Source organism: Fragaria vesca, linkage group LG5 (genome assembly GCF_000184155.1).
Source record: "Fragaria vesca subsp. vesca linkage group LG5, FraVesHawaii_1.0, whole genome shotgun sequence".
Lineage (NCBI taxonomy): Eukaryota > Viridiplantae > Streptophyta > Magnoliopsida > Rosales > Rosaceae > Fragaria > Fragaria vesca.
The window spans coordinates 25,580,689-25,605,439 of NC_020495.1; the positions used below are offsets into that span (position 1 = coordinate 25,580,689).

Sequence of the window (24,751 nt, forward strand, 5' to 3'; positions counted from 1 at the left end):
CCTAAGTGTTTTTTTCCAGTAGTGTCATTTCTGATAGGAGCATAAAGTGCTACATTTATAATGTATTTCCGACCCTATTTAGTTATGTAATTCCTTTAACAATATTCATATTAACTAAGTTTGTGTTTTTAGGTCATAAATAAAGTCAAGGAGCCCAAAAGAGACAAAAAAGGATAAATCTTGAAGGAAAAAGAATTCATGTCATGCAAGGAAAGAAATCAGAAAATCTGCTAGAAATTGTCAGTCAATTTCGACAGAAGATTGTGATCAGCTCACAATGATCCAAGAGATGTGCCATATATCAATGGAAAGCTACAAGAGTCTACTTTCCATAAATTTTTACGGATCGTCAATACCTATTTTGGAGAAGAAGTTATGACTGTTTGAGTGACCGAAGGTCAATCTGCCCGAATTTCTGATTTGGAGCAAAACTTCTATTTTGAGGCCCAAACCATATTGGCAAGCCCATAGACGAGTTTTGAGGGTTTCATAACCCTAACCACAGCAGAAAAGGGTGGAGGACGTGAAGAGATTAGAGGAGGCCAGCGATCTCACATCATCAGAACATCCATAGTTGCAGACTCGCACAAGGAAGCCGCCGAGACATCATTGATCTTTCCATCATCCACGGTTTATCTTTCCTTTGTCATCTTTTATTCTCCTTGTGTGATTTTGTAGCCATGTGTGGCTGAATTCTCTTAGTTAGGGGCAAGGTTTGAAGCCCCAAGAATGTTTTAGATATTATTCTGAACCTTGGTTTCGAATTATTAAGTCTTTTAAATTGTTTATTTGGTTTTGGTTTATGGAGAACTCTTGCTTGTTTATGTTCATGTATGCGCAACATAGAACATTATGAACTTGTGAGTGGGGCTAGAATTAGGTTGTTTAATATCCTAAACGGTTAATATGGCTTAGTTTAAAATAGCAAAACCTATAGGACAATAGGTGAAACCAAATAAAAAAGATTGCATGCTAGGTAGGCGTTTTACACTAGTTTTGCATACTTGTTCAATCACTTTCATTGATCTTAATACTTAGAATAATTTGTTGATAGGATAGCGTCTATACTTTGATCGGTTATTCTAAAGGCTTAGTAATGGTGCGTTCATCTTGCTTAAGTATTCAAGGAAGTAATAAGGACTTACGCAGTGCGTTCACGGTTTGTTCTTGATTGATACCGATTTGTGACTTAATGATTGAAACTTTGGTTGTTAACATGTCTTGAAACATACTTGGTGGTGGATTTCCAAGTCTCTAACGTCTCATTCATCTGATATTTTCTGATTTATTTTGTTTCTTTATTTTCTCTTGTTTATAATCACAAAACCCCATATCTCTAGTACTATCATCTTTTGTTTTATCTTGTTTTGTAATTAACGTAATTGTAAAGGTACCCTCAATCCCCTGCTTGTAACGATACCCTTATTTGCTATATACTACAATTGACATAAAAAAGTTTTTAATTGAAACTCCCGGTTTCGATCGCTATTAATTTTCCCATCGGAACACACCTGCATTTCATAGCCACAAGGTTATGACTCCACCTTGCCCTTTTAGCATGGAGAGCAATCCGCCATATGCATCTGATAGTGACAAGACACTAACCTAGTGACCCGTATTGCAAGAAGTTAGTAGAGTATGGATATTCCGATTCCTATATGAATTTCAATGGACCACTATTGCTACTACTTGGTATGGAATTAATTAGAAACCCAACTTACCAATTGAACTCGACCCAGAAAACAGAAGAAAAACTCGCCAGTTTAAGAGCCCAAGGCAAAATGCCATATGGGAAAGGGAGAGGGAAAGGGAGAGGGAATGAGAATGGGGTAGGATTACATCCCACTGTGTGCGATGCTATATTTGCAAACATGTTCCTCCGTCCTTTACACCTTGGATAGGGAATCATGGAGGCTCCTCCTCCTCCTCCAGTCCTCCTCACTCTTGCCTCTTTTCTGCTTACCATAACACACTTTGCTGCTACGATTTCAATCTCCTCTTTTCAGACGAATGCTTCTTTTTCTCTTTCCTACAAAATACAAATGCTTGTTTATATTCTTGGTCTTAGATTCAAAATCGTGTTGGATTAATTGTTTTTGCAATTCATTACATGTCAAGATATAGTGAAGCTGTTTGGAGTTAATATGTGTGTTAAGCACGCTCCCATGCCAATATCTTTCTCATGATATTTTTAGTAGAAATACGGAGAAAAATTGTTTGTAAGAATATAGTCAACATGTTGATCTCATATATATAAGAACTTTTGTTGCACGCAATGAATACTAGAAGAAAAGAGTAGAGCACTAGAGCTTGTTTATCCCATCAAATGATAGTCAAAAGAGTTGAATAGTTTTGAAATATCACTCTCAACATGGGAAGTATACTTTTTTCTTCTTCTTATTGTTGGGTTGAATACAAGGAAAAAGATTGATACATAGTTGAAATTCTTCCACATATTACATTGATCATTTGGGATTGCAACATGTTGTAGCCAATATTGCGTTTCAAATTAAAAAAAAAATGTCATATTTATTGTTTGCTCAAGTGAAAAGTATCTTATCATTCTAAAAAAAAAAAAAAAATTCATAATTCTCTCACTACTATTTGATGATATTGTTAATATACTTTCTTAATATATGACGTCCGATCCTTTCCTAATATATCTCTTTTAATATTGCCTACTTAACCAATCACCAATAGAACCCCCTCAAAAGCTCTAGCGTTACACGTATCCACGACCGAAAACAACACACGTCTTTACCGTCTATTCAACTGATTAGATCAATATATGAACATAATCGATCGATCGATGATCTTCGCAACATAACACAGTCTAATTTCTTGATAATTACAACTCCCAATCAAAATCTTCTCTACAGAAGTTAATATGATCCATCCAAAATCAAATACTTGACCAATTATAGGAATGGATCTGAAAAATTGGTAGCAAACAATGCACATGCTATATAAGTAAAAAAATTTAGATATTTTCCCCTAGAGAGAATATACGTCGTACTTCCTAATAAAATTTTCATTTAATCACGGAGGAATCTCAAATCTGAAACAAGCGTACGTGCATCACGTGGATTGGGGGACAAAATCAGGTCAGCACATGGTCCCCGCAAAGCACAGATAGTCAACCAGATCAACGGCCGAGAATCCCACAACGCTGCACGAGTTAATTTTAATCCCCCCCGCATTGTTTTCTCATAATAAAAAGCCAGCCAACCCCAACCCTTATCTCTCTCTCTGACCCCAAACCAGAGAAGAAAGAAAAAAAATCTCCCACAGCTTCAATTTCAATCCCCCTTTTTCCTCTCCTCGGAGAAGCCTCGGCAGCTCAAGGTGAGTTAGATCTAATCTGGGTTTGTATTTTTTTGCATGAAAGTTTGAAGCTTTTTTGGGTTTGGTTTTGATGTGTTTTGTCTTGTGCAGGCGTTCTTTACCAAAATATGAACAGATTCGCTTCGTACGAGCAGAACGCCATGGCAGGCTTTGAGGGGATGAAGATGGTGGATTCAGTTGTGTGCCCAAAACCACGTCGTTTAAGCGCTTTAAATCCGTCGCTTAACGACCCTATCAGACCTCCTTATAGATGCTTCAAGTATGTTTCTTGTTCTCTGTCTTAGAAAGCTTACAGATTTGGTTTTCTGACATGACAGTAATAAGGCCTTTGATTTGTCTTTGCTAATATGTTTTTGGTCTTTTGCTGCCTTAACAGTCAATACCAATCAGAGGCTGGAGATTCTCAGGCAGCGTCTGAACTTCTCGACCTGATTCTCAATAAGGTACCCTTCTTTTCTTATCATCCCAAATATTTTTCATTTCTATCATCTCAATACTTTTCTTTTGTATCATCTCAATATCTTGCTCTACAAAATTTTATATTTTCACTCCTAGCACAAGTTCAACTAATAGATCTTTTTTTTGTTTAAATTCATGAATTACAGGGGGAAAGTGGAGGTGAGAGATCCATGAAGCAGTTGGCTTCATCGCCACCGTTCTTTTGTGGGTCTCCGCCGAGCCGGGCGTCGAACCCGGTCATCCAAGATGAGCAGTTTGGGAGCTGCAAGGTGGGACCTTTTTCGCCGACGGCGGGGCGCAACGGAGGCTGTGTCCGGATGAAATCCGGGGACAAGTCGGTTGCGGTGCGCATCGAAGGGTTTGATTGTCTTAGCAGGGACCGCAGGAACTGCAGCATCCCTTCTGTAGCTTAAATCTGACTACAATATTTAAGAAGCCCTCCAGAAGCATCAGAGTTTTTATCAAAAGTGATGGAAAGAGGGTGTTTTGGGAGAGGAAATCTAGAGGAGAGGAGCTTACTAATCTTTTTTGGGGTCTCTGAGTGTGTAAAATTTTTGTATATAGAAGTCGTCATGGTCATTCTAATGTTATTCGTTTTTGATTTGTAAAACCGAAGGATGATGTATATGTAAATTAAGGTGGTGGGAGATGAATCAGATGATGATGATGAAGATGTTCGATTTTGAGGAATAAAGAGAGAAGTAGGGAGTCTGTAGCCTATCTCTGTTTGGGGGAGATGGGAGGTTTCATGGGACTAGTTTGTAATCTCCCAAATGCTTTGTCTGATTCTCTTGTCTTCCTCCGTTTGTAATTGTATTTTGGAGGAACTGAGGATTTAGATCTTTTGGAATTTATCATATGTTGAAAGTTCATGTGTTATTGTTCTTCTTGTTCTTCTTCTGCGTTTTCTTTTTTTAATTGCACAGATGAATATGATGGGTCAAAGACTATGAAAAATAATATTGTTCTTGGGGTGGGTTTGATTTCCTAGTTGGAGATGTGTATGATGGGGTTGTGGGTGGGTGAGGAAGAAGACGAGAGGAGTGGGGCATTGGGTTTCCGACTTTGGAAGCATCGATGGCATAACATAATCAACATGTGGTGGATGGGATTGGTGTGCTTGTTTGTTTGGTGTGCTTGTTTTGTTTGGTTGTAGGGATATGTTTGGCCTGGTTTAGGCTGTGACTTGGAGGAAGACGTGGAAGATTATCATTAGGGGTTTGAAATGGTCTTATAGAGGAAGGTGATGTACTTGGGTCAATTAGAGGGTGCTATTGATGATGGTGTTGGTGTGTATCTATCAAGGCCAGTTGGGCATGTGAGATCGCCGAAGAGGGTGTTGGCTTTTGAAAGGTTTTTTTTAGTGGTTGAGACTTGAGAGGTGGGTAAAGCTGGCCTGCCTATTCATTTTGTTGGGCAAAGCTGTCAGCAGCAACTGATAACTGCATGTGATTACGGGCGTAAGCAGGGCAGAGGCTCCCCCCCCCCCTTTGCCTTTTTGTTTTATCCAAGTGGGGGTTGTGGTGGTAAGCAAACAACAGCAACATGAGGGTTAAAAGTAAATTTGGGTAACATTTTACCCTCGGTAAGAACGTAAAAGAAATTTCGTTGACAGTGTTAGGGTACCTGACCTCAAAAGGTTTTTTAGATCCAAAAGTTACTCAGAGCGGAAATGAAATGTTTCAACTTTCAACTATGCATTGCAAAACAGTGTGTGACCATTTTGACAACTTTGGGTTCGAAGCTAGGTTGTAAGGTACACAACTAGGCAAGAATCATTATGCCATTTGCAGTGTTTAAGAGAAATATAAATTCACTTGATAATCAAACGAAAATGCAAAACTTGTAGTTCAAACGATTGCTTTCAGCGGTCATGAATCTCCTAATATATCTAGGATTGTAAATAAAGAGTTTTGTTTGAAAGTAGTTTTGTTAAAATCACTTCTAAAGATTGTTTTTTTTTAAAGCACATACAAATTTTCATAAAAAAATCTCACGTAATTATAGAATGGGAGCCACTTTGCAAACACTTTTTGAGGAAACACCTTTCCATCTTCTACTAAAATGAATAAAATCATTTTGATAATTTGTAAATGCCCGACACAATTGCCAAACATTCAAGCAATGGTGTGTGTAGATCCTTCGATTCTTGAAGAATAGATGAGCATGAAAAATCTAGGTGAGTAAAGAAGACAAAAGCAGACCTCGTGACAGACGAGCTCGTTTCACCATAATAGAGCCGAACTTGTAGTTTGAAACTTTTGCATTGTATGCCTTAGGCTGGTGTGTTGTTCAGTAACTCCATTATTGCATTGCCTGTTATAGCTCAACAGGTCCACTCTATTGTACTGTTACTTGTTTCGGGTAAGTGTCATTCTGAAGGTAAAGCAAAGGTTTAGTCATGGCCATAGGATTCACCTTTACTTGCATATACGTATCAAAGAATGGTGTATACATTTTCATTTGTTGTTCACTTCAAAATTGAAGTCTATGAACACAAATTCTGTTTCTTCAACCAGTACAAGACTTATGACTGAAAGTGGCAGTGATGGAATAAGATATTCCAAGTAACAGAAGAAGAAGAAGCAGCAGCAGCACTCTTTAAACCTCAGAATAATACACTAAATCACCAAGTGGGATTTGCTAATCAAAGAATAACTATACATGTATGTGAAAAGTTAAAGAAAAGAATAAACTGTAACCATTGGCTTATGATTAATGCCATAATCGTTTAGAAGCTGGTTTCAGTGAAGAAGAGCTGCTACTTTTTTTTAGACCTGAAATAAGAGATTGGTAGCAGTATATTGAGAGAGATAATACATCAAAATGATCAAAATGACGAATGGACTACATGCTTTTCTTCTAAGATAATAGCTTACCTGATGAAACCGTCGAAGGGCTTTTTAGTGCTGACATTGTAGGTGTGGAAGGTACTGCTGGTTTTGATGAGGGTCGGGGAATCCTAGCTGCCCTTCTAGGCCTGCAGAAAATTTGAATGATTTAGTGCTAGTTTTAATCATTCATGGGAACAATGGTGATTAGTAGAGTTAATGAACAGCAGATGAAATTTTTAATTTACGCTGAACAGTTAGATTTCATTTGGATACCAAACTGGAAAAGACAGTAAGAAATGAAGTAATACTCACTGTTCTAAGCTTTCTGATTTTGTGCTATCAGAAAAGCTCAAACTGTCAGCAGAAGCCGAGCCATCAGTTTCTGTTCCACCAGAAAGACCACCGTCAGATAAGTCACTTAATTTCTCCTCATAATCTGCCTCTCCAAATCCTAACATCTCAGCACCCGCAGATTTATTCTGACCTATTTCATCTCCGGCAACCTTTGATTGCCGGAGTATATTATTTTGGTGTTTAAGGTCATTCATGGACTGCTGGGAATCAGTGTCAGAACTGTACAAAAACACAGTTTTCATGATCAGAAGCTGCCTTGAGTCCTAAGCCTATCCCGCTTGGCGGTTTTTAGCTTTGCTGAGGAGTAAGGAGTCCTACCTAATTCCAATAGATTCTGTGTGCTTAATCGAGAAGATTCATACCTTAATGAGCGTGTCCCATGCTTCTCAACTTGGATTTCTTTAAGTAAATGCAGTCGTTCAATCTCATTGTCCTTCTTCGATATAGTGTCTTTGAGAATTGCAACCTGCATAGCCAAAAAAAATTCAGAAACATGATTTGCTTGTGATGCAAGAAAATGATGTAGAAATTGATAACCTGTTCCATTAACTCCCTAGCATCCCTGCCCTCTTTGTTGGTTTTTGCAGCCCCTAGCTCAACTCCAGCAACCCTCTCGGCAAACTTTAGAGTACTTATACTTTCAGAAAATGAATTTGTTTCAGGATTAAGCTGCACAAACATAAGTGTTTTTGCTTGTCCACCTATTGTAAACCACCAGAAACTGTTGTTAAGCTGTTGGAGACAAATTTCAGGGAAAACAAGAAGATTAACAATTCTAGGAGCAGAGGAATACCAAGAGAGCTTTGAAGGACTTGAGTAAGCTTGCTATTTCTGTATGGTACATGAGGGCTTTTCTGTGCAAGAGAAAATATGACATCTCCAAGTGCAGATAATGATTTGTTTATATGCTGTGCTTCCTTGAGTCTATCTCCAGTTACCTCAGAGCGATCTACCCTTTCACTTCCTGCCAAATCTACAAGATGAAGATTACCAACCAAAGCAGTACTAGTCTTCAAATCTGTCCCTCGTACATGAACTGTAAGAACACTGTATACACACATCTAAGTGTCACACTCGCAGTAAATATATGAGATGTAGACATATTTCATTAATTGAGATACACAAACCTATGAGAGCGACTACTTCTTTCGTTGAGGGCTGTGGCACTAACAGCTCGATTCTTAAATCCGATATCCATTAATCTCATGACATCTGAGGTTGAATTGACAGGGCGCATAGTAGCATCCGGCACAGCTAACCCATTGGGTTGAGAATGGGTCATAATCCCGAGTGTGTGCAAGTCAAGGGAAACAAATGCTTGTAACCAAAATCAATGAAAAGAATGCTGATTTCACATTGATTTGAAAAATGCTGATTCCAAGCAATGCTAGTCATATCGTATGCTAGAAGCCTAGAACCATGCTATGAAGCAGAATACAATAGTATTTTAAGACTTCATTTGAAGCAACATTTCCTAAACTGAAAAGGATATTTTTTCGGAGTACCATCACTTGATAACAAATCGCGCACTTGTTCATTGTATATTTCAATCATTTGAACACCAATTTCATACAAAATGGAGGACTTTCGTTTCTGTGAGATATCAAAGAGATCATTTAAGGCACGATAGTTGACCCCCCAGTTCTCCTTAGTTGCTTTGTTAGGACCAGTCTGAGAAGAAAATATTATCAGCATTAGCATCTTGTGAAATATAGTGACCTCAAAAGTTAAGATGAAATGAAGCTCCATACCATTGTGTAGGTTTTTCCAGATCCAGTTTGACCATAAGCAAAGATACAAACGTTATATCCGTCAAGTACAGATCGTATAAACGGTTGAGTATCAGTGTATACTTGAGCTGTGAACAGTAAAATGAGTGCTACAAGTTAAGCATCATAATGCTTCTCATATCATAAATGCAGATGAGTAAAACAATAGCTGAAGACACAGAAAAGAAAAATATATAGCATAGAACCTTGAGTTGCATCTGAACCATAGACCTTATTAAACTTGAACAATCGATGACCATCTTTCCCTGGTTTGGAGTGGTCTGCAACTACCAATTCCCCATTGTCACCAATTTGTTCTACCAATGTTCTTTTATCCTTCTGTCCAGGCAGAAAGGGTCTTATTCGGCAATATACTCTGATGTTTCCTGAGCAAGCAAACTGAGAAGTGAACTTCAATTTTTCATTTCAGATGTAACCTAACTACCTAAGTAGAACAATTAATTTTATGGCACCTTTTAAATCCTGAATTTCATTAAACAGCTTTCTATTTTCAGCCAAAATAGAATGATAGTTCTCAGCTGCATCTGCTAATGATTGAAGTTTCACTCCTGAAAAAGGCCATATAACAATACATGAAAATCTTCCATCACATGAAAGGAATACAGCTTTTGAATAGCACAACCGTACCTAAATGATCAAATTCACTCGTGGAGCTTTGTTCTGCTTTCATTATTTCTTGCTTAATGGACACTGAAGATAACCTCAATTCCTGAATATTTCAATAAAAAAAAAAAAAATTAAAAAAAAAAATTGTATCAGTGTTAATCAGATATGTAAATGTAAAGCTAAGAATACAATTTGATCTCAGGCATAAGTACCTTCAAAGAACCAAGTTGAACTTCCATAAACCTATGGTAAACACGCTCTTTCTTGATCCAACTCTGACATTTTGACTCAGAGTTTGCCTCAAGCTCTTTCTCCTTTTTCCTTGAATCTGCCAAGAGATTTTCAAGTTCCTTTACCCGTTCTTCAAGTTTTCCTTGAGAAAACTGATATTTTGACTCTGAACTTTCCTCTAGCTCTTTCATTTTATTCCTTGAGGCTTCCAAGAGGCGTTCGAGTTCTTTTACCTTTTCTTCAAGCTTTAAATTTTCCTTATAAAACTCAAGCTTTAAGGTTTCGTTAGAAACCTGATGTTTTGATTCAGAGTTCTCCTCCAACTCTTTCACCTTATTTCTTGAATCTGCCAAGTTGCGTTCGAGTTCTTTTACCTTTTCTTCAAGTGCTGCTTTAACACCTTTTGCGTCTGTTTCCATTTGCAAGTAACGCAAATCAAATGTCTTTTTGGCTATATCCAGCTCTTGCTTCAGTCCTGAAATTTCTAGGTTGCAATGCTCCTTCTCTTTCTTCAATCTGATCACATCCTCATCACCAGTTTTCTTTTTTTCTTCGATTTTGGTCCTCTCATTCTGCCAATAGTAACCATTCCCACTAAAATTAACGAAGATCATTATCTGGATATATCTAGTAAAGTGTACATAGTCTTTATATCACTCATACAAAGTTAGGTGATAGCTGATCACTTGATGCATGGTAAAATATCGTATGATTATTTAGCAATCACGTAAAAGCTCTTTTTAGTGATCAAGAAGTAAAATGTGAAGAAAATTTAGTGCTGCCAATTAGTGAACTGCATAAATGTAGCAGAAGATGGAAATAGACACCATTTTCTCTGAAATATACCTTTATTTGCTGAAGATGGCTCCTGAATAGCTGTAACAAGCGAATCATTTTAAAGAATAAGACATAACATGTGTGTGAAGATGTCAAATACTAATATATCTGTTTGAATGATACTTCGTACCTCACTTTCCTCATTAGTTCCAGATGCAAGGGCTTCAAGTACTCTGATTCGTGACTGGTACTTCTCTTCACGAGCCTTGAAAACATTGTTTTGCTGGATGGACAGAAACATAATGAAATTTAGACAAAGCATTTCCTAAGTGGATCACAAGTAAAAAATTTGTGAGTACATATTACAGTTCTTAAATGTTCTGCTTGAGTTGATATGCGACGCTCAATCTCCTGGACTACTTTTCTCAGTAGACAAGCCACACGCTGCAAAACAAAGGCAATTTCAGAGGGAACATACTGTATTTGTATTGATGCATATGGTACTATATTTTTCACAACAGTGTGCTTTTGGATTGCCATACATGAGGTATTTCACTATTATTTCTTTCAACGCTTTCATCAAGAATTCCATTTACAACGCTCAATAGTGACTGAGTCGGAGCATTCTGCAACAAAAGATACTGAAATGCATTAAAGCTGCATCAAAATTGATGAAACCACAAAACAAAACCTGATTAAGTTTCTAGGTACAATGACAACATACATCTAAACTGTTGGATTTCATCATTTCTGAGATCTTTGCAGCAGGAAGATCTGCGTAGCGTCCTTGTTTAAACTGAAATACCTCATGGAACTTATGTCCAACATGATGCATTAGCCCTGTTGATGGCTCTGTGGAAGGTAAATTTGTGTCATAGATCAGCTGTTAGAAGAAAACAGCATCTAAACTTTTGTCAAGTAAGTAAACCAAATTAAAGCTATATCAGCCAAAACAAAATTTGGTATAGGAATACAGTTTGAATGTTATCCATAATCATTATCAGCCAGTTACCATGCTTGATGGATCTGGTGAGTGCAAGAGAATAACTGTACCTGACATAACAGGACTACGCAATGCACGTTGAAATTTTGATTCAGACAAGACCTTCTGCCTCTCTTCTATAGATAACGGAGAACCAAATCCGCGGGAAGATATATCCCTACGAGGGCTGTCATAATTACTAGTTGGACTAAACAAAGAAAAACCATCTGCTGAAACACTTCCAAGTCGTGTTCTAAGTGTTAAAAGACAATCTATAACAGTCTTCATAGATCCCTGCACAATAATATAAACCAGAAAATGAGTAAGAGGGAACTCATGAACAAAGGAGAAACTCACAATAAATCAAAGGAGTTGTGGAATATGAAATAGCTCATGCATGACAAATTAAATTCATCGGAAATTCAATATATCAGAGTTGTTGAATCTCATAGACCTAAAAGCTGGATTACATACACACAAGGCACAGAATTCTGTTTGCATAAAATTGATATATAGATGTACCTTCTCTAGGTCCACCATATTAAACCGAGGCAGGCCTAATGAATCAGCAGCAGCCAAGAACCTTGCTACATTTTCTGTGCTTGGCACTGAGTTCTGATCAGATCTATTAACCTATAATAGAAAATGCACATTGAAAGAAAGACCAGACACTCAATTCAACCAGTAAACAAGTTATAGATGGGAGACTAGGAAATCAACCTCTTCTACAGAACAAGGTCTAAGCCTATTCAATATCCGACACAAGATGGTGCCATCAATCAAGAATGATCTTAAGTCCTCATCTGAAGCAGTTGCTGGTAAATCCAAATCAGGAAGTAAACTATTTAACCACTCCACTAAATACGCTAGCCGCTTGCCTGCAAAAGTACATATGAGCAAGGTTTAGATTGATCCACAATGTAGCAGAAAAGTAGATTAGGCCAGCTATACTTACCTTCAATCTCACCAGTACCAAATACAACTCGTCCAGATATATCCCCATTAGCAGGAACATTTGAGCTTGAGGTTCCTCCGTTTTCAGTTTTGCGGTAATCAGAAGAGGACTCCATCTTTAAAAGCTTGGGACAAACTCTAGCTTTGGAGCTCAACTATAAAGCTCATGGCAAACATTACTACTCTATATTAAAAGCAATCCTGAAAGATGAAAACTCTAAATCAATGTAAGGGTACTAGTTAGCCATGAAAGATGGAAACTATAGATTGATGCAAGACAAATAAGCTACATAATTACTCAAACATAATCATCTTCTATGTTAAGTACACATTCTCTATTGGTAATTAAGAAAGTTAAGATCGAAAAGGGAAGAAATAATTTTAATCTGAAACATGATGACCTGATGACCAATTGGCATTCACAGTTACAAACATACATATATCATATAAAATATAAGAATAGAATTGACATATGCAGCAGCAGCTGCATTCTACCTTGGATTATAAAGCTGAGTATATAGAACCTGTATTTGAATGACTTAGCTATTCATCTGAAACACCATGATTGAATACGAAGATATATATAACACACAAGAACTGAGATAAAAACCCAACAGACGCCATTGTCACATTCAACAGTCTCATACATGATGCATCAAGAACAATATGATGAGCAAAACTGAACAGAATGGGAAAACAGAAGCTAAAATCCAACCTGAGAGGCCAATGAAGCTGATGGTTCATCTGGTTATGACTAAACTAAGGTTTTGACGTCATAACTTGTTGAAAGGGGGAGGAATTGAACTTGGTCTTTTACTCGGATTCCTTAATCTTCTTCACGTTGTTGTTTTTATTTTTATTTTTTATTATTCAAATGTTTTTCTTTGCCGTGTACCCCATTGAAGTTCAAGGCGAGTTGAAGACCGACCAGTCGATCATCACCAGCCCTTGAAAGTAGGAGCACAACTCTCTCTCAGCTCTACGTCTCGATCCTTTTACGTGGGTAAATGCCACGTGTCCTCGTCCCGACTGTGACGGTCCATCTTCTGTGTGCTTCTCTGCTATCTTTGGTGGTCAATGATTTGGTAGAGGGTCAAAGGCTCCGAAAGCAAACTAGGCATCTTTCACAACCAATCTCAAACATTTTCATAACTAATTAAACTGTTTGATGACTTTGAAACATAATCGAAGATTTCTATCATCTTGTTCTATGTAATCCCCTGGTAATTTCACTTTCAGAGAGTGGAAAATGTGATTCAATTCTTAAAAATGTTTCTTATGGACTTTTTGGTTATTATATACGTTACGAACTCTCTTTCATATTTCTTTTTCAAAATCAATGACAAAAGTTACACCACAACAAATTCTACTATGAAGAAAATGTTCAATTTCACGCTAAGTTGTTATCCATAATAGTACGTTTATCTACATAGTATTTGCAACATAACAAAAATGTTTTGCCGACTAGGATTTGCCCACAATTACAAAGCTCATCCATTTATATTATATATGGAAGCTCCAATTTCACTTTCTATTCCACATCAATATATAACAAAGAAGAAACCTAGTTATTTCCGATAAAAAGCAGTAAAACTAAACATGGATTCCTCTTGCTGCCAACACAGACCAATATTATCACCCTCCTTCAAATTTCTCCGAATCACAAAGTCATCTCTCCACCTCCCAACGAAGACGAACCTCCCCGTTTTCTGTTTCTTCAAGTACAACACATGGAATGTGTCTAGCTCACAGTCCTTCACAATAACTCTCTCACTCTGTCCACGCTTGATTCTCTCGGCGGCGCTCTCGTCCAAGAAAGGCAAGACCTGATCAACCACCCAGCTTTTGCTCACCGGCAGCATATCCCGGCTTTTGCTAACATCCCCGTCGTTGAGCCTTTTCTTGTACCAAGCGTCACGGTGCCTCAGCTCGTTAGCAAACTTCATACCATGCCTTGCATCATCATCATCATCACCATCCAGTTCATCTTCGGTCGTTCTTCTCTTTCTAGCCAAGGCGGTGTGATCGGGGTCGAAGAACGCCGACCATGGTAGTGTTGGTGTTTCAGCCATTGCAACTTCCATTTCGAGAAAACTAATGTCAGGGATTGTGATTTTGTGGACGATGGAGAGCTGATTCCTATATATACAGTCTAGTCTGATTCCGTGAAGGGCAAGGAATCGAAAGCCATTTAGGAAAGAAACAAAGGCTTTCTAATCGGAAAAGGAATCGAAGGCTCTCCTAGTTGAAAAAAGAAAAGAAAAAAGAAACGAAGACTTTCCTAATCAGATTTTTTCGATAAAAGAAATAAGTTATAAAGAGAAACACGTAGAACATCTTAAATCAAGAACGTCGAAAATAAATACATTATGAGCAACAGAAGATAATAGCATATTAATCCAACTGACAATTCTGACATGAAGGCCAAAGTTAGCTAAAAGAGTTTCCTTCTCTCCCTATGTGACTAAAGCAAATTGAGAAGTGAGATGGCTTTCCTGATGTATAGAAGTTTTGATTTCCTAAAAGGAAAAAATATATAAAAAACAAGTGAAATTTGGGCCTCAGCCCAAACTACCAGCCTCCTGAGGCCCAGACTTATTGGCCCAAAGGAACCTGATGTAGTAGCTACAGCAGCGAGCAGCAACAAGATCAGAAACTGAGAGAGGAAGAGAGAGAAAGTGAGGAGAAAATGGGAAGGAAGAAGGGAGTGACGGGGTTTGAGGAGTCGGCGCCGGATGACTTCGATCCGGCGAACCCATACAAGGACCCGGTGGCGATGCTGGAGATGAGGGAGCACATAGTCCGAGAGAAGTGGATCCAAATAGAGAAGGCCAAGATTCTCCGGGAGAAGCTGCGGTGGTGCTACCGCGTCGAAGGCATCAACCACCTCCAGAAGTGCCGCGTCCTCCGCGACCAGTACCTTGAGTCTACTCGCGGCATCGGTTGGGGCAAGGACCATCGTCCCTACGAGTTCCATGGTCCTCCTCCTCACACCCTAACTTTACCTCTCTCTCCCTGATTTTTTTTTTTTTTTGAATTTTGATTATTGGTTTACGAACTGATCCTGTTTTTGTTTGATTCTCAGGCCCCAAGAAAGTCGAGGAGGTCGAGTCGGAATGATGGATTAAGGTACTCTGTCTTGCTTCCAAGCTCTGAATTTGATAATGTAATTGAAATGGATTAAAGTACATTCAAGTTTAGTCCTTTCCAGGCAATGTTAATCTGCAAACTATAAAACATGGATAAGTAATCATAGAACACTAACTGTGTAGGTATGAACTGTTTGATCGTTATTTCGTGGTTTGGCACTTGGATATTCCAGACAGGCTTTCCTGCTGGACTGAATACTTGATCAGTTTAACTTAAGAGGACAATTGACTGAATGGTCAACCAATTGTGATAAGTTTAGGAGATTGATATTTACTTCTAATCAGAGAGTTACATGGTTATACTGAAGATTAATGACAAGGGGTCACTAGGATTTTAGAGGTGTACTACTGCTTTCCCATTATTTCAGGACGTTTCTATTCTGTTATAATAGTTGAAGTACGAAATATAGTATCTTGACGCATTGTGCATGTGTTGCACTTTGTTGTTGGAATTTGTTGCATCAGAGCTTTTAGAAGGTTCACAGAACAGTCTCAGAAAGTTGAAAGTCTTCAGATTGCCATTTTGGTCCTTTTTTATTGGGTGGGTCGAGCATAGTTCCAATTGAGTTGCCAACTTCAAGTTTTATGCAATAGAAATTAAACAAATAGTTAAGGTTCAGTAGCAATGCTGAGGTTTTCTGGAATTTCCTTGTTTAATTCAGTTTATCACATGTGCACTGAATTTGATGATCAGTGTTGGAGTTTTTGTACCTAATCATGTCGGCATCTCTGCATTCTGAAACTTGAATATTGTTGAAGATGACTGAATATATATATTGCGTGGCATGATATGTAAAATTTGTCTACATCAGATGATTCATATATTTACACTTATTCACTTGACTGGAAGGAGTCTGCAGAGATATAAATGGTGATCCTTTTCGTGTTTCCTCATGCAGGTGAATAAGTCTGGCCTGCAATGTAAGCTTAAATTGGAGGGAAGTTGGGGATCACATACATTATTGGTGCATTGTTGTTGTTTTCTTGATCTGTCTTAACTTAGACCCTGTGAAGAATGGTTGTTTCCTTTTTCTTTCCTGTCAGAGGTAAAGTTCAGATGCTGGGCTTTGACTTTTATGTAGATTATCTTGCTTGTTAGCTTCCAATTATTGAAAGAGATATGGCTTGAGCTATGCCTAGACAAATCAAAATAAAATTCTCTCATCGTTGATGATGTTTAAGACATGGATCATAGATCTCTTATAATGCTACAGTGATCATGAGAAGCTGTTAACTTTTCCAGTTTTCAACAGAGTAAATGTGTACTTTGTTACATTATGGTTATCCCTGGGTCTTCTTGTGCATCTTCATGTTTTTTTTTTTCGGAGTGACTATCAACTTCAAGGGATGATTGGACTAAGGAGTTGTCACTGCTTGTGCTGGCTTCGTTTCTTTTGTATCAACTTCTACATGCATTTGTAAGACTTTTTTTGCGTAAAGATATTTTGGCAAAACCTTTTCTTCCCGACTTGAGTCATCTCATCATCTCATGTATCAGGGAGAAAATATCTCTGAACCTAGCTCATTAGTGACCTTTCGGCACAAGTGCTGGACAACAGCCTTGGTCAAACTTGTGGACAACCTTTGGCAACATGTAAAGTCTTCCTGAATTACGATACTTCCATCATCTGAAGGGTTCCTAAAAGTTATTCGTGTGAAAAGAACGTGATCTGTAGTCTTTCCTCAATATTTCTGATCACACCCCAACTAATATCTTTTGCTTCTGTAAACGAGTATGAAACACACTTGCTCGCCGCTTTGGTCAATTATGCACAGATTGTCATTGTCCAGTGTCCACAAATTAAAAGAAGCAAAACCCCATATCGCCGGAACACCTTAAAGGCTTAAAGGTGTACAAGAGCATTGTCAAAAGGCTTAAAGGCTTAAAGCAACGGCATTTCATGAACAGTCATTCAACATTTCTGGATGAAACTGATTGCTAATAGCATTGTGAGCTATGTTAAAGACTGCATTCGGTTTTTTCATGCACAAGAGCTTCTGCTTTTTAACACAGTTGTACCTGCTTCGAATTTTCCAGAACTAGCTATGAGTATTGAGACAGAGACATGTAAGACGATCGAGCTACCAAGTTATATACTTCATTTATTGTAAAGCACGCCATATATATATGATATATCATAGAATATGATATATCATCCTATGATATATGGGCCATGCATGCATACATCAATCAATCGGTCAGTCCAATTTTGCCACAAAACAAGCAGAATTGGGAGTTGATCATGATCAGTCCCTAGTAAATGCAGCACTGTTATTTTTTGAGGTGCTGCTGCTGCTGGTAGTGAGGTGCATTCGAAGCCGTAGTAGTAGAACTAGTCCCCATTCCCGTCTGGAACGAGGTTCTCTTAACGAATCGACCTTTCATTCTAGGCCTCTTCTCTGCGTTGAGCTTCCTCACTTCGTATCTAATCTTCTTTGAAAACAATCGTGTCCTCCGTTTCTCTCTGTACCTTGATACTCTTGCTTCTCTTCCTGGCCGCTGCTCAGTATCGCCTCTCATTCCCATCCTGTGAGCTGCTGCACTACTATCTCCATGTCCTTGCAAATTCATAATCTGATTTGTGCCCCATACGCCCTGCAACATAATTGATGTTTATAACCAAGTTAATCACATTGTCTAATTGATGTTTATACGCCCTTGAAAATGATTAACATCAGCTAAATCATGAAAAATCACCAGATAATTGAGACTGCATGTAAATCTAGGAATCTAAACTTCTTCGTATCAATTGTAATGTTACCATATGCTTAGTTCTAAAACGCTACATATGTAAATATGTATTGACACTTGATTCAAGCACATGATTTTCTTTTGTACCAGAAATCACATGCACTATATGAACACATGTACCGCCTAATGAGTGATTGAACGAACACATTTTGTTTTGTAGTAGCTAGAACACAAAATAATAGTAAGACAACAAAATAGAGACAAGGAGATTAGTTTTGATTATTACCATGCAGTCGGGCCAGCCATCGTCGGGGTTGAGCTCCGGCTTAACTCCGGTGGTCCACGGAGAGCCTTTGCTTGCCCAGGCACTGATGACTGCCTCATGATTCAGCCTCAAACATATCTTCTTCCTCTTCTTCTCAGCCTCCATGAGCACCGCTACCTTGTCCTCCTCCTCCTGATCAGTACTAGTACTTCCCCCAAGCAACACCGCAGCTGACTCATCATCATAATCCAAGTTCCAATCCAGCATTGAAGGATTGAATTCACATTCCATTCCTTGATCTTCCTCTTCAATCTTCACTAGCTTCCTCTCTTCAATGCCAATACAAACATCCATGCCATAGTCCTCTTCTTCTTTCGTTTCATCCAGTAGTCCCAACCCCTTGATGTCACTGCAGTCCTCATCAAGTCCCTTCCCAAGCATGTTCTCAACATCAGCAGCAAACTCCGCGAGCTCCATATCCGAAGGTAGAATTAGCCCCTGAAAGTTATCCAACTCGTCGCAGGGGCTAGTGCTACTAGTCCGAGCTCCATAATCTTCATGACCCATTTTTACCTTATGATGATCAATATTTGTCATGTTATTGCAAAGCTCACCTTCAAAAGGATCAAATATGGGGACTCTATAAAGCAGCTGCTCAAGATCTTCACTCTCATGATCATCCTCTAGGCAACAGTAGTCAACTTCTTCACTCCCAATCTCCGGCACAAAAGGCATAGACTGCCCTAGAGCCTTCCCCGCTTCATCTTTGCCGCTCTTATGATTCCCATGGCCTCGGGGAGTCCGTGCCTTGCGCGTCACGCCCTGCTGCCAAGCTGGGACCGGAGGTTCAATTGCCAAGTGATCACTGACCTTGTGAGATGAAGACTTGAGACGGACCCTCTCGTGTCTGCTGGCCAAGAGGTTCGCCGAGTGTACAGAAGCATCGCACCTCTGGCAAAGAAAAGCATCATCAGCTCCACAAAACCACCGAGCCCGCTTCACCAAGCAGCTGTCGCAGGCTCGCGCCGTGTTGCCTCCCATGGCATTAGCTGCTTTCTTTTCGGTGATCATATCTAGCGCGGCTGAAACAGCCGAAGATGTTCGATTAAATGTCACAACACAAACTTGGGAGCTAGAGTGAAAGAACTGAGCTAAAGCTAAAGTTTAGAGTTTGCTGAAGTGCAAAGGAATATTGAGGTGGCTTCACATATTTATTTAGGGCCCCAAACGGTTCAATAATTGTGTGGGGTTAGGGTTTGAAAGTGATCAGTGTGAGTGAGGCTAAGAGAGCCTTTAGACCCACACCATGCAGCAGCGCTTTTACTCTTTCCACAGTCTACCATAAGCCCCATGCGGTTGTTTCTAGTTTTTAGCTAGGGTTTCGATGTCGACGAGCTTCTTGGGACCCATGAGGTATTCGTATCTGACTCCTCATTGGCTAAGCCTCTGAACTCCATCTTACACTCTGAATTCTGATTGGATACAAGTCCAATGGGGGATCCATGTGGACCATACATAAGCTAGAGATTGGGATTGGTCTCTGTGTATTTTGTGTGTTCTTGACTTCTTGTGTTGGTGGGGATTAGAAACCAGAATGTGTAAAAATTTGAGATAGACCCTTTTGTTGGTTTGCTTTGGAAATTCAATAATTTCCTACTAGACCTTTAAAACTTCTTGGTTTTGGTCCCCTCCATAGCCATGGTTGCTTTCAGCTCCACTTGTGGTTTTCATCTCTCTCTCACTCTCACCCACTGCATTCTGCAGCTCCAGATGTGGCCCTCTGGTAAATTCAGATAAAGTCGTTAATTCCGTTAAAACTTGTAGACGTATTTGAATCATAAGAACATAACTGCAGCCCATGCCAACCTAGCCTAGAATAGTTCGTGTGGAAGTATGTGTTTAAGGTATGAGAGAGCTATTATTGGCACCTTGCTCCGACTAGCCTCTACAGCTTGTGCCACACCGGCAGAAGATAAGCAGCATCTGATCCAGATGAGGTTGATCAACAGTGCAGCTAGATTGTAAAGCAAAAACAAAAACATTTGAAATCGATGAGGTGAGAAATATACTTTCAAGTGTTTCAACCAGATTCTCAAAAGTTAACTTCACTATGTAAATTGACCCAATGACAATTTGGTATATAAGTATATAACTTTGCATTGGTCTTGTTAAGTTCCCCAACCTAAAGGCGATCATTCACTTTCAAACTGGTGATTGGTGATTGATTCAGAGTTTCAGACCACTAATCGATCGTGCATGATTGCTGCTAAATGGTATCAGTTAATCAGTGTATATATATCTTGTGTTACTCGGTTACTCCCCACCATCCTTAACACCAAGTAGTTAATTTGACCATTTCTCCTTGAATAAATAGGTCTCGCACGCACGCATGCACTGGGAAAAGATTGTATAACACATCTCTCTGTCAAAGTAAAAAGACTTTCATGAAGTTCGGATTTATGAACTACAGGTACTTATTTGAGAAATATCAAACTACATTATACATCTATGAAAAGATGAACCTCAAAATATCTACATAACAATAGCGATTAAACTAGCATTTGTCAAAGCAGAAATTGACACAAAAATTTTAACTTCCGAAATATATACTTCTTTGAGGAATATCATAGAACATTTCCTACAATCAAGAATCATGTAACAAAAATATGGAGTTCAATGCCAATGCCGATCTGATATGTCCTCCTCTTGGTTCCACCACCATTCTAGTGATGGTTAACTCGGAAAGAAGGCAATCATTCACCAACTGACCAAAGTGATTGATTCACACCCTTACAGCGCACCTCATCATTGCCTGCTTGTTGCAGCTCTAATTCATTGTCATTGCTGCTAAATTTCATCCATATATATCTTCTGTCACTACTTCCCCCCACCATCCTTAACACCAACTTGGTAAATTGACCTTCGATCTCTTCCTCGATCGACTAATAAGTCTCACACACACACACCCACATATATTGGAGACATGCACACACAAAACAAAAAATGAAACTATAATAAATCTGGTGGACTACTACTCTGAGATGGAATACACAAGACAAGCTTGAAATGGGAGTCAGGCCAAGAAGAAATTCGCATCAGATTGATGATCGAAACCCATAACAGAGCCAACTTCTGCTACGGTACTCTTCATGAACAAATAGATGGTAGTATTCGAGGTTGAAGAAGATAGGTCTGGCGTTTTGACTCATGAACAAAATTGAATCACCATGCTTATCCTCCATACATATGTATGGACCACATCAAAACGTCCAAGAACAACGAGAATCTCAGTACAATTGTTGTTGTCAATTTGACGATGATGGCTTGAAATCTAGCTAATGGTTTGATCGAATTACATTTGACATCTATAACCTCTAGTGGGAAGGGGATAATTCAAAATCTTGGTTTACGTACTGACTTGGAGATTGTTAGTATCTATTATGAGAAAATATGGTTCAAGTAAGTCAAAAGAGATCTCCCTTCAATAATAATGATAATATACAATCATAATAACAGTGATAACAATAATAATATAAAAGTATCTCTAAAAGTATACAGTACTCATCGCGGTATGGTAAAGCTGGTTGAGCTGCTTAGTATTAAATCTTTATGTCAAATTTCACCTCCCACCGATTTGTGACCAACAAGTTAGAGTCTTTGGGTCCGCACGCTGTGCGAATTGTGATACTCTCGTAGATTCGGTCAGAATACTGACTGGTTGGATGTGTTTACGTACTAACTTACTAATGTAACCAAAGTAGTTTGCTAGCTGATCACTCCCAATAAAAAAAGGAAAAGAATACTCATGGCAAATGGCAATAGCTAGCTAAATATTTCCTTACTGTTTATGCGGAGAGTTTACTTCTAGCCGACTCCGTTATCGATATGATTGGTTCATAACGTTTAGGGTTTAAAGCATCTCCAACAAACTTATTAATGATAGTTTGGTAAAGCTAACCCATATGACAGCAAAAACATTGCTCGTTCTAGTCAAAAGCATTTTTGATACATCTAATATATGTATCTCAAATTTTTTGACGAAACTAACAAAACTTTTATATGCTTTAATTCTGGGATTTTTCCGTTTTACATTCACTAATTGTGCGTGACTTCAATACAAAACAATCAAGTACATAACAGTACCAATGCCTCTTAATGGATTTCATTGACACCTCAATCAATCTAAAATGGTTTAAAACCCATAATGTCCGTGTATGAAATAAAATCGAGATCCTAGATTAATGAGACTTGAATTTCCATAATGTCAGCAAAAATTTAGTAACGAAATCAAACTTGAAAAAGTGACAATTTAATTACGAATTTGATCATATCAATCTGAATTATATTCCCCATTAGGAGAAAGACGAGATTTGTTTCTAAATCACATCAAATCTTTCCTTTAATTTCTTCTTTCCTTTTTGGGCCACTACGAATCTGCAAGAGCGAATTATAATAACAATGCCCAGAGAACCTAAAGCCCAAAACTGACCACCACCTCGCTTTCATTTTTTCCACAACCAGACAACCTCGCTTGATCCGCCGATCATGCCTGAACAAACCTCGGCGATTATCGCCGGAGACTTCTCCCGCCGGTAATGTTTAAAAGCTTCAATTCTCAATCCTCTGTTTCAATCTCATCACAAAATGTCTGCCCAAACCGAAGAAACAGGGCCAATTTCTCTTCTGAGCGAAGATTTACTGTCCTTGATCCTCAACAACGTCACCGACCAAGAACATAGAAACTGGTGCTCCGAGGTTTGCAAGCAATGGCTTAAACTCGAAGGTCTAAGCCGATCATCACTCTCCGCTCGCAAACCCGAGTTTCCTCTTGCTATACTGAACAGGTTCCCGAATCTTGTCCAATTCCAAACCACCCAACTCACGACAGATTCCGACCTCGAACTCCTCGCCCGGAAATGTCCCAAACTTGAGGAAGTCAAGGTGGTGGATTTCACCTCATGCCAACAAGGCTTCTTGGGTCGGAAAGGCATGTCGGCATTGGGATATGGTTGTCCTAAATTGTCCAAGGTCTCGCTGATTGGGGACAAGATTGGAAATGCTGCCGTTGTGGAGCTTGTGAATGTTGCGCGGAGCTTGTCGTCATTGGTATTGGGGCATAATTTGATTGGGGATATTGCTCTCAGAGCCATTGCATGGTCTTCGGTTACGATTCTCGAGTTGAAGAGCTGCTGCAATGTTACCGATGACGGGTTGGGTTGTTTGGCTAGCGGGTTTACCTTGAAAAGACTCAAGACATTGGTGGTAAAGAGGTGTAAGGTCACGGATGATGGGGTGAAGAGTTTGAAGAAAATGCGCAGCTTGGAGAAGCTGAGTTTGTGTTGGTGTACCGGAGAGATTACAGATGTTGGAGGAATGGCGATATCTGCGATTCGGAATCTCAAGGAGTTGAAATTGAAGGGGATATATGGCGTGTCAGACCTTACCGTTTCCGCGCTTGCATTTTGCAAGAAGTTGGAAGTGCTTGATTTAAGTGGCTGTGAAGGGGTGACAGGACCTGGCATTCGTGCATTTTCAAGTCACCAAGGCTTGAGGCGCCTTGTGTTGCTCGGTTTGAGGAGTTTTGGTCTTTCTGATGTAGAGACCTTGGTGCTTGGGTGCCCGTCGTTGGACGTTGATTCTGTTGTGGTGGAAGAAAGATGGAGGAAGGATCCTACTTGGAGAGATGAGTTGATGCATTGGAAAACTAGATTAGTTCTCAAGTTCTCTAAATATAAGCATCACTAGTGTGCTCTGCAATGTCTTTGCTTTATGATGCCACTACTTAGTTTGCTATGACAATATATTAGTATCAGGTAATGAACCACAGAGTCCTAATTTTGTTGCAAGAGAGATTAGCTCTTTGTTGATGAACCTTAGATAGGTTTTGTATGTTTTGTACTCTACATGACATGGTTGATGTTAATGGAGGATCTTTTATTTGTTTTTTTTTCTTTTGTATGAAATGGATTGTGTCAACAGCATATCTAGCTCTTGTTTTTGTTTGTTTTGTATATGTGATTTTCCTGTCTGCGTTGAAGGTTTTCGTTAAGTAACTTGGTCTCTTTGGTTTCACATAAAGAATTAGGAAAAATTTTCTTGATGAGCAATGAGTTTGTTGGTCTAATCATTAACAAGGTTAGCATCAAAGTCTCAAAGATGTAGAACATCTTTCTCTGAGGTCTGCAAGCAATGGCGTAAGGTGGGAGGTCTAAGTCGATCATCTCTTGCCCCTTCTATGCTGACCTTCCAGTTTGAAATTAGTTTCCGAGAGATGACATGACTTTCTCTGAGATATGGCTGCAGTGCGTGCCTG

At 39.0% G+C, this 24,751-nt stretch overlaps 6 protein-coding genes across 8 annotated transcripts; 3 read left to right on the forward strand and 3 right to left on the reverse strand.

The window, feature by feature from the left end:
* The first annotated feature begins 1,801 nt into the window (after positions 1-1,801).
* LOC101296776 (NADH dehydrogenase [ubiquinone] 1 beta subcomplex subunit 10-B-like) lies at positions 1,802-17,046 on the forward strand. Of its 3 annotated transcripts, XM_004300478.1 has the most exons (4): positions 1,802-1,829; positions 14,996-15,310; positions 15,418-15,461; positions 16,381-17,046. In XM_004300478.1, exons 2-3 carry the CDS (start codon positions 15,022-15,024, stop codon positions 15,450-15,452), a joined length of 324 nt encoding a protein of 107 aa, XP_004300526.1. In that variant the 5' UTR covers positions 1,802-1,829; positions 14,996-15,021; the 3' UTR covers positions 15,453-15,461; positions 16,381-17,046. The 3 variants fall into 3 exon arrangements, with proteins under 3 accessions (XP_004300526.1, XP_004300525.1, XP_004300527.1); XM_004300477.1 differs by lacking the exon at positions 1,802-1,829 and having other exon boundaries at positions 14,982-15,310; XM_004300479.1 differs by lacking the exons at positions 1,802-1,829; positions 15,418-15,461 and having other exon boundaries at positions 14,984-15,310.
* Positions 3,219-4,746, forward strand: LOC101296489. The gene is made up of 4 exons (XM_004300476.1): positions 3,219-3,345; positions 3,436-3,604; positions 3,722-3,788; positions 3,951-4,746. Exons 2-4 carry the CDS (start codon positions 3,453-3,455, stop codon positions 4,215-4,217), a joined length of 486 nt encoding a protein of 161 aa, XP_004300524.1. The 5' UTR covers positions 3,219-3,345; positions 3,436-3,452; the 3' UTR covers positions 4,218-4,746.
* LOC101314287 (kinesin-4-like) lies at positions 6,947-12,448 on the reverse strand. The gene is made up of 20 exons (XM_004301780.1): positions 12,334-12,448; positions 12,099-12,256; positions 11,901-12,011; positions 11,450-11,672; positions 11,121-11,248; positions 10,939-11,022; positions 10,763-10,840; positions 10,587-10,679; positions 10,466-10,495; positions 9,601-10,191; positions 9,410-9,491; positions 9,235-9,330; positions 8,968-9,147; positions 8,744-8,850; positions 8,484-8,663; positions 8,120-8,286; positions 7,786-8,039; positions 7,530-7,693; positions 7,355-7,458; positions 6,947-7,211 (listed from the first exon to the last, which is right to left on the reverse strand). The coding sequence occupies exons 1-20, from the start codon at positions 12,446-12,448 to the stop codon at positions 6,947-6,949; spliced, it is 3,210 nt and encodes a 1,069-aa protein (XP_004301828.1).
* On the reverse strand, positions 13,901-14,416 carry LOC101314576 (putative B3 domain-containing protein At1g78640-like). The gene has a single exon (XM_004301781.1). The coding sequence runs from the start codon at positions 14,414-14,416 to the stop codon at positions 13,901-13,903; it is 516 nt and encodes a 171-aa protein (XP_004301829.1).
* Positions 17,047-17,565: 519 nt separating the features above from the next.
* On the reverse strand, positions 17,566-19,583 carry LOC101297445 (zinc finger protein CONSTANS-LIKE 16-like). Its single transcript, XM_004300480.1, has 2 exons — positions 18,460-19,583; positions 17,566-18,077 (listed from the first exon to the last, which is right to left on the reverse strand). Exons 1-2 carry the CDS (start codon positions 19,507-19,509, stop codon positions 17,754-17,756), a joined length of 1,374 nt encoding a protein of 457 aa, XP_004300528.1. The 5' UTR covers positions 19,510-19,583; the 3' UTR covers positions 17,566-17,753.
* Positions 19,584-23,082: 3,499 nt separating this feature from the next.
* On the forward strand, positions 23,083-24,183 carry LOC101314862 (EIN3-binding F-box protein 2-like). The gene has a single exon (XM_004301782.1). It carries the CDS (start codon positions 23,083-23,085, stop codon positions 24,181-24,183), a length of 1,101 nt encoding a protein of 366 aa, XP_004301830.1.
* The last annotated feature ends 568 nt before the right edge of the window (positions 24,184-24,751 follow it).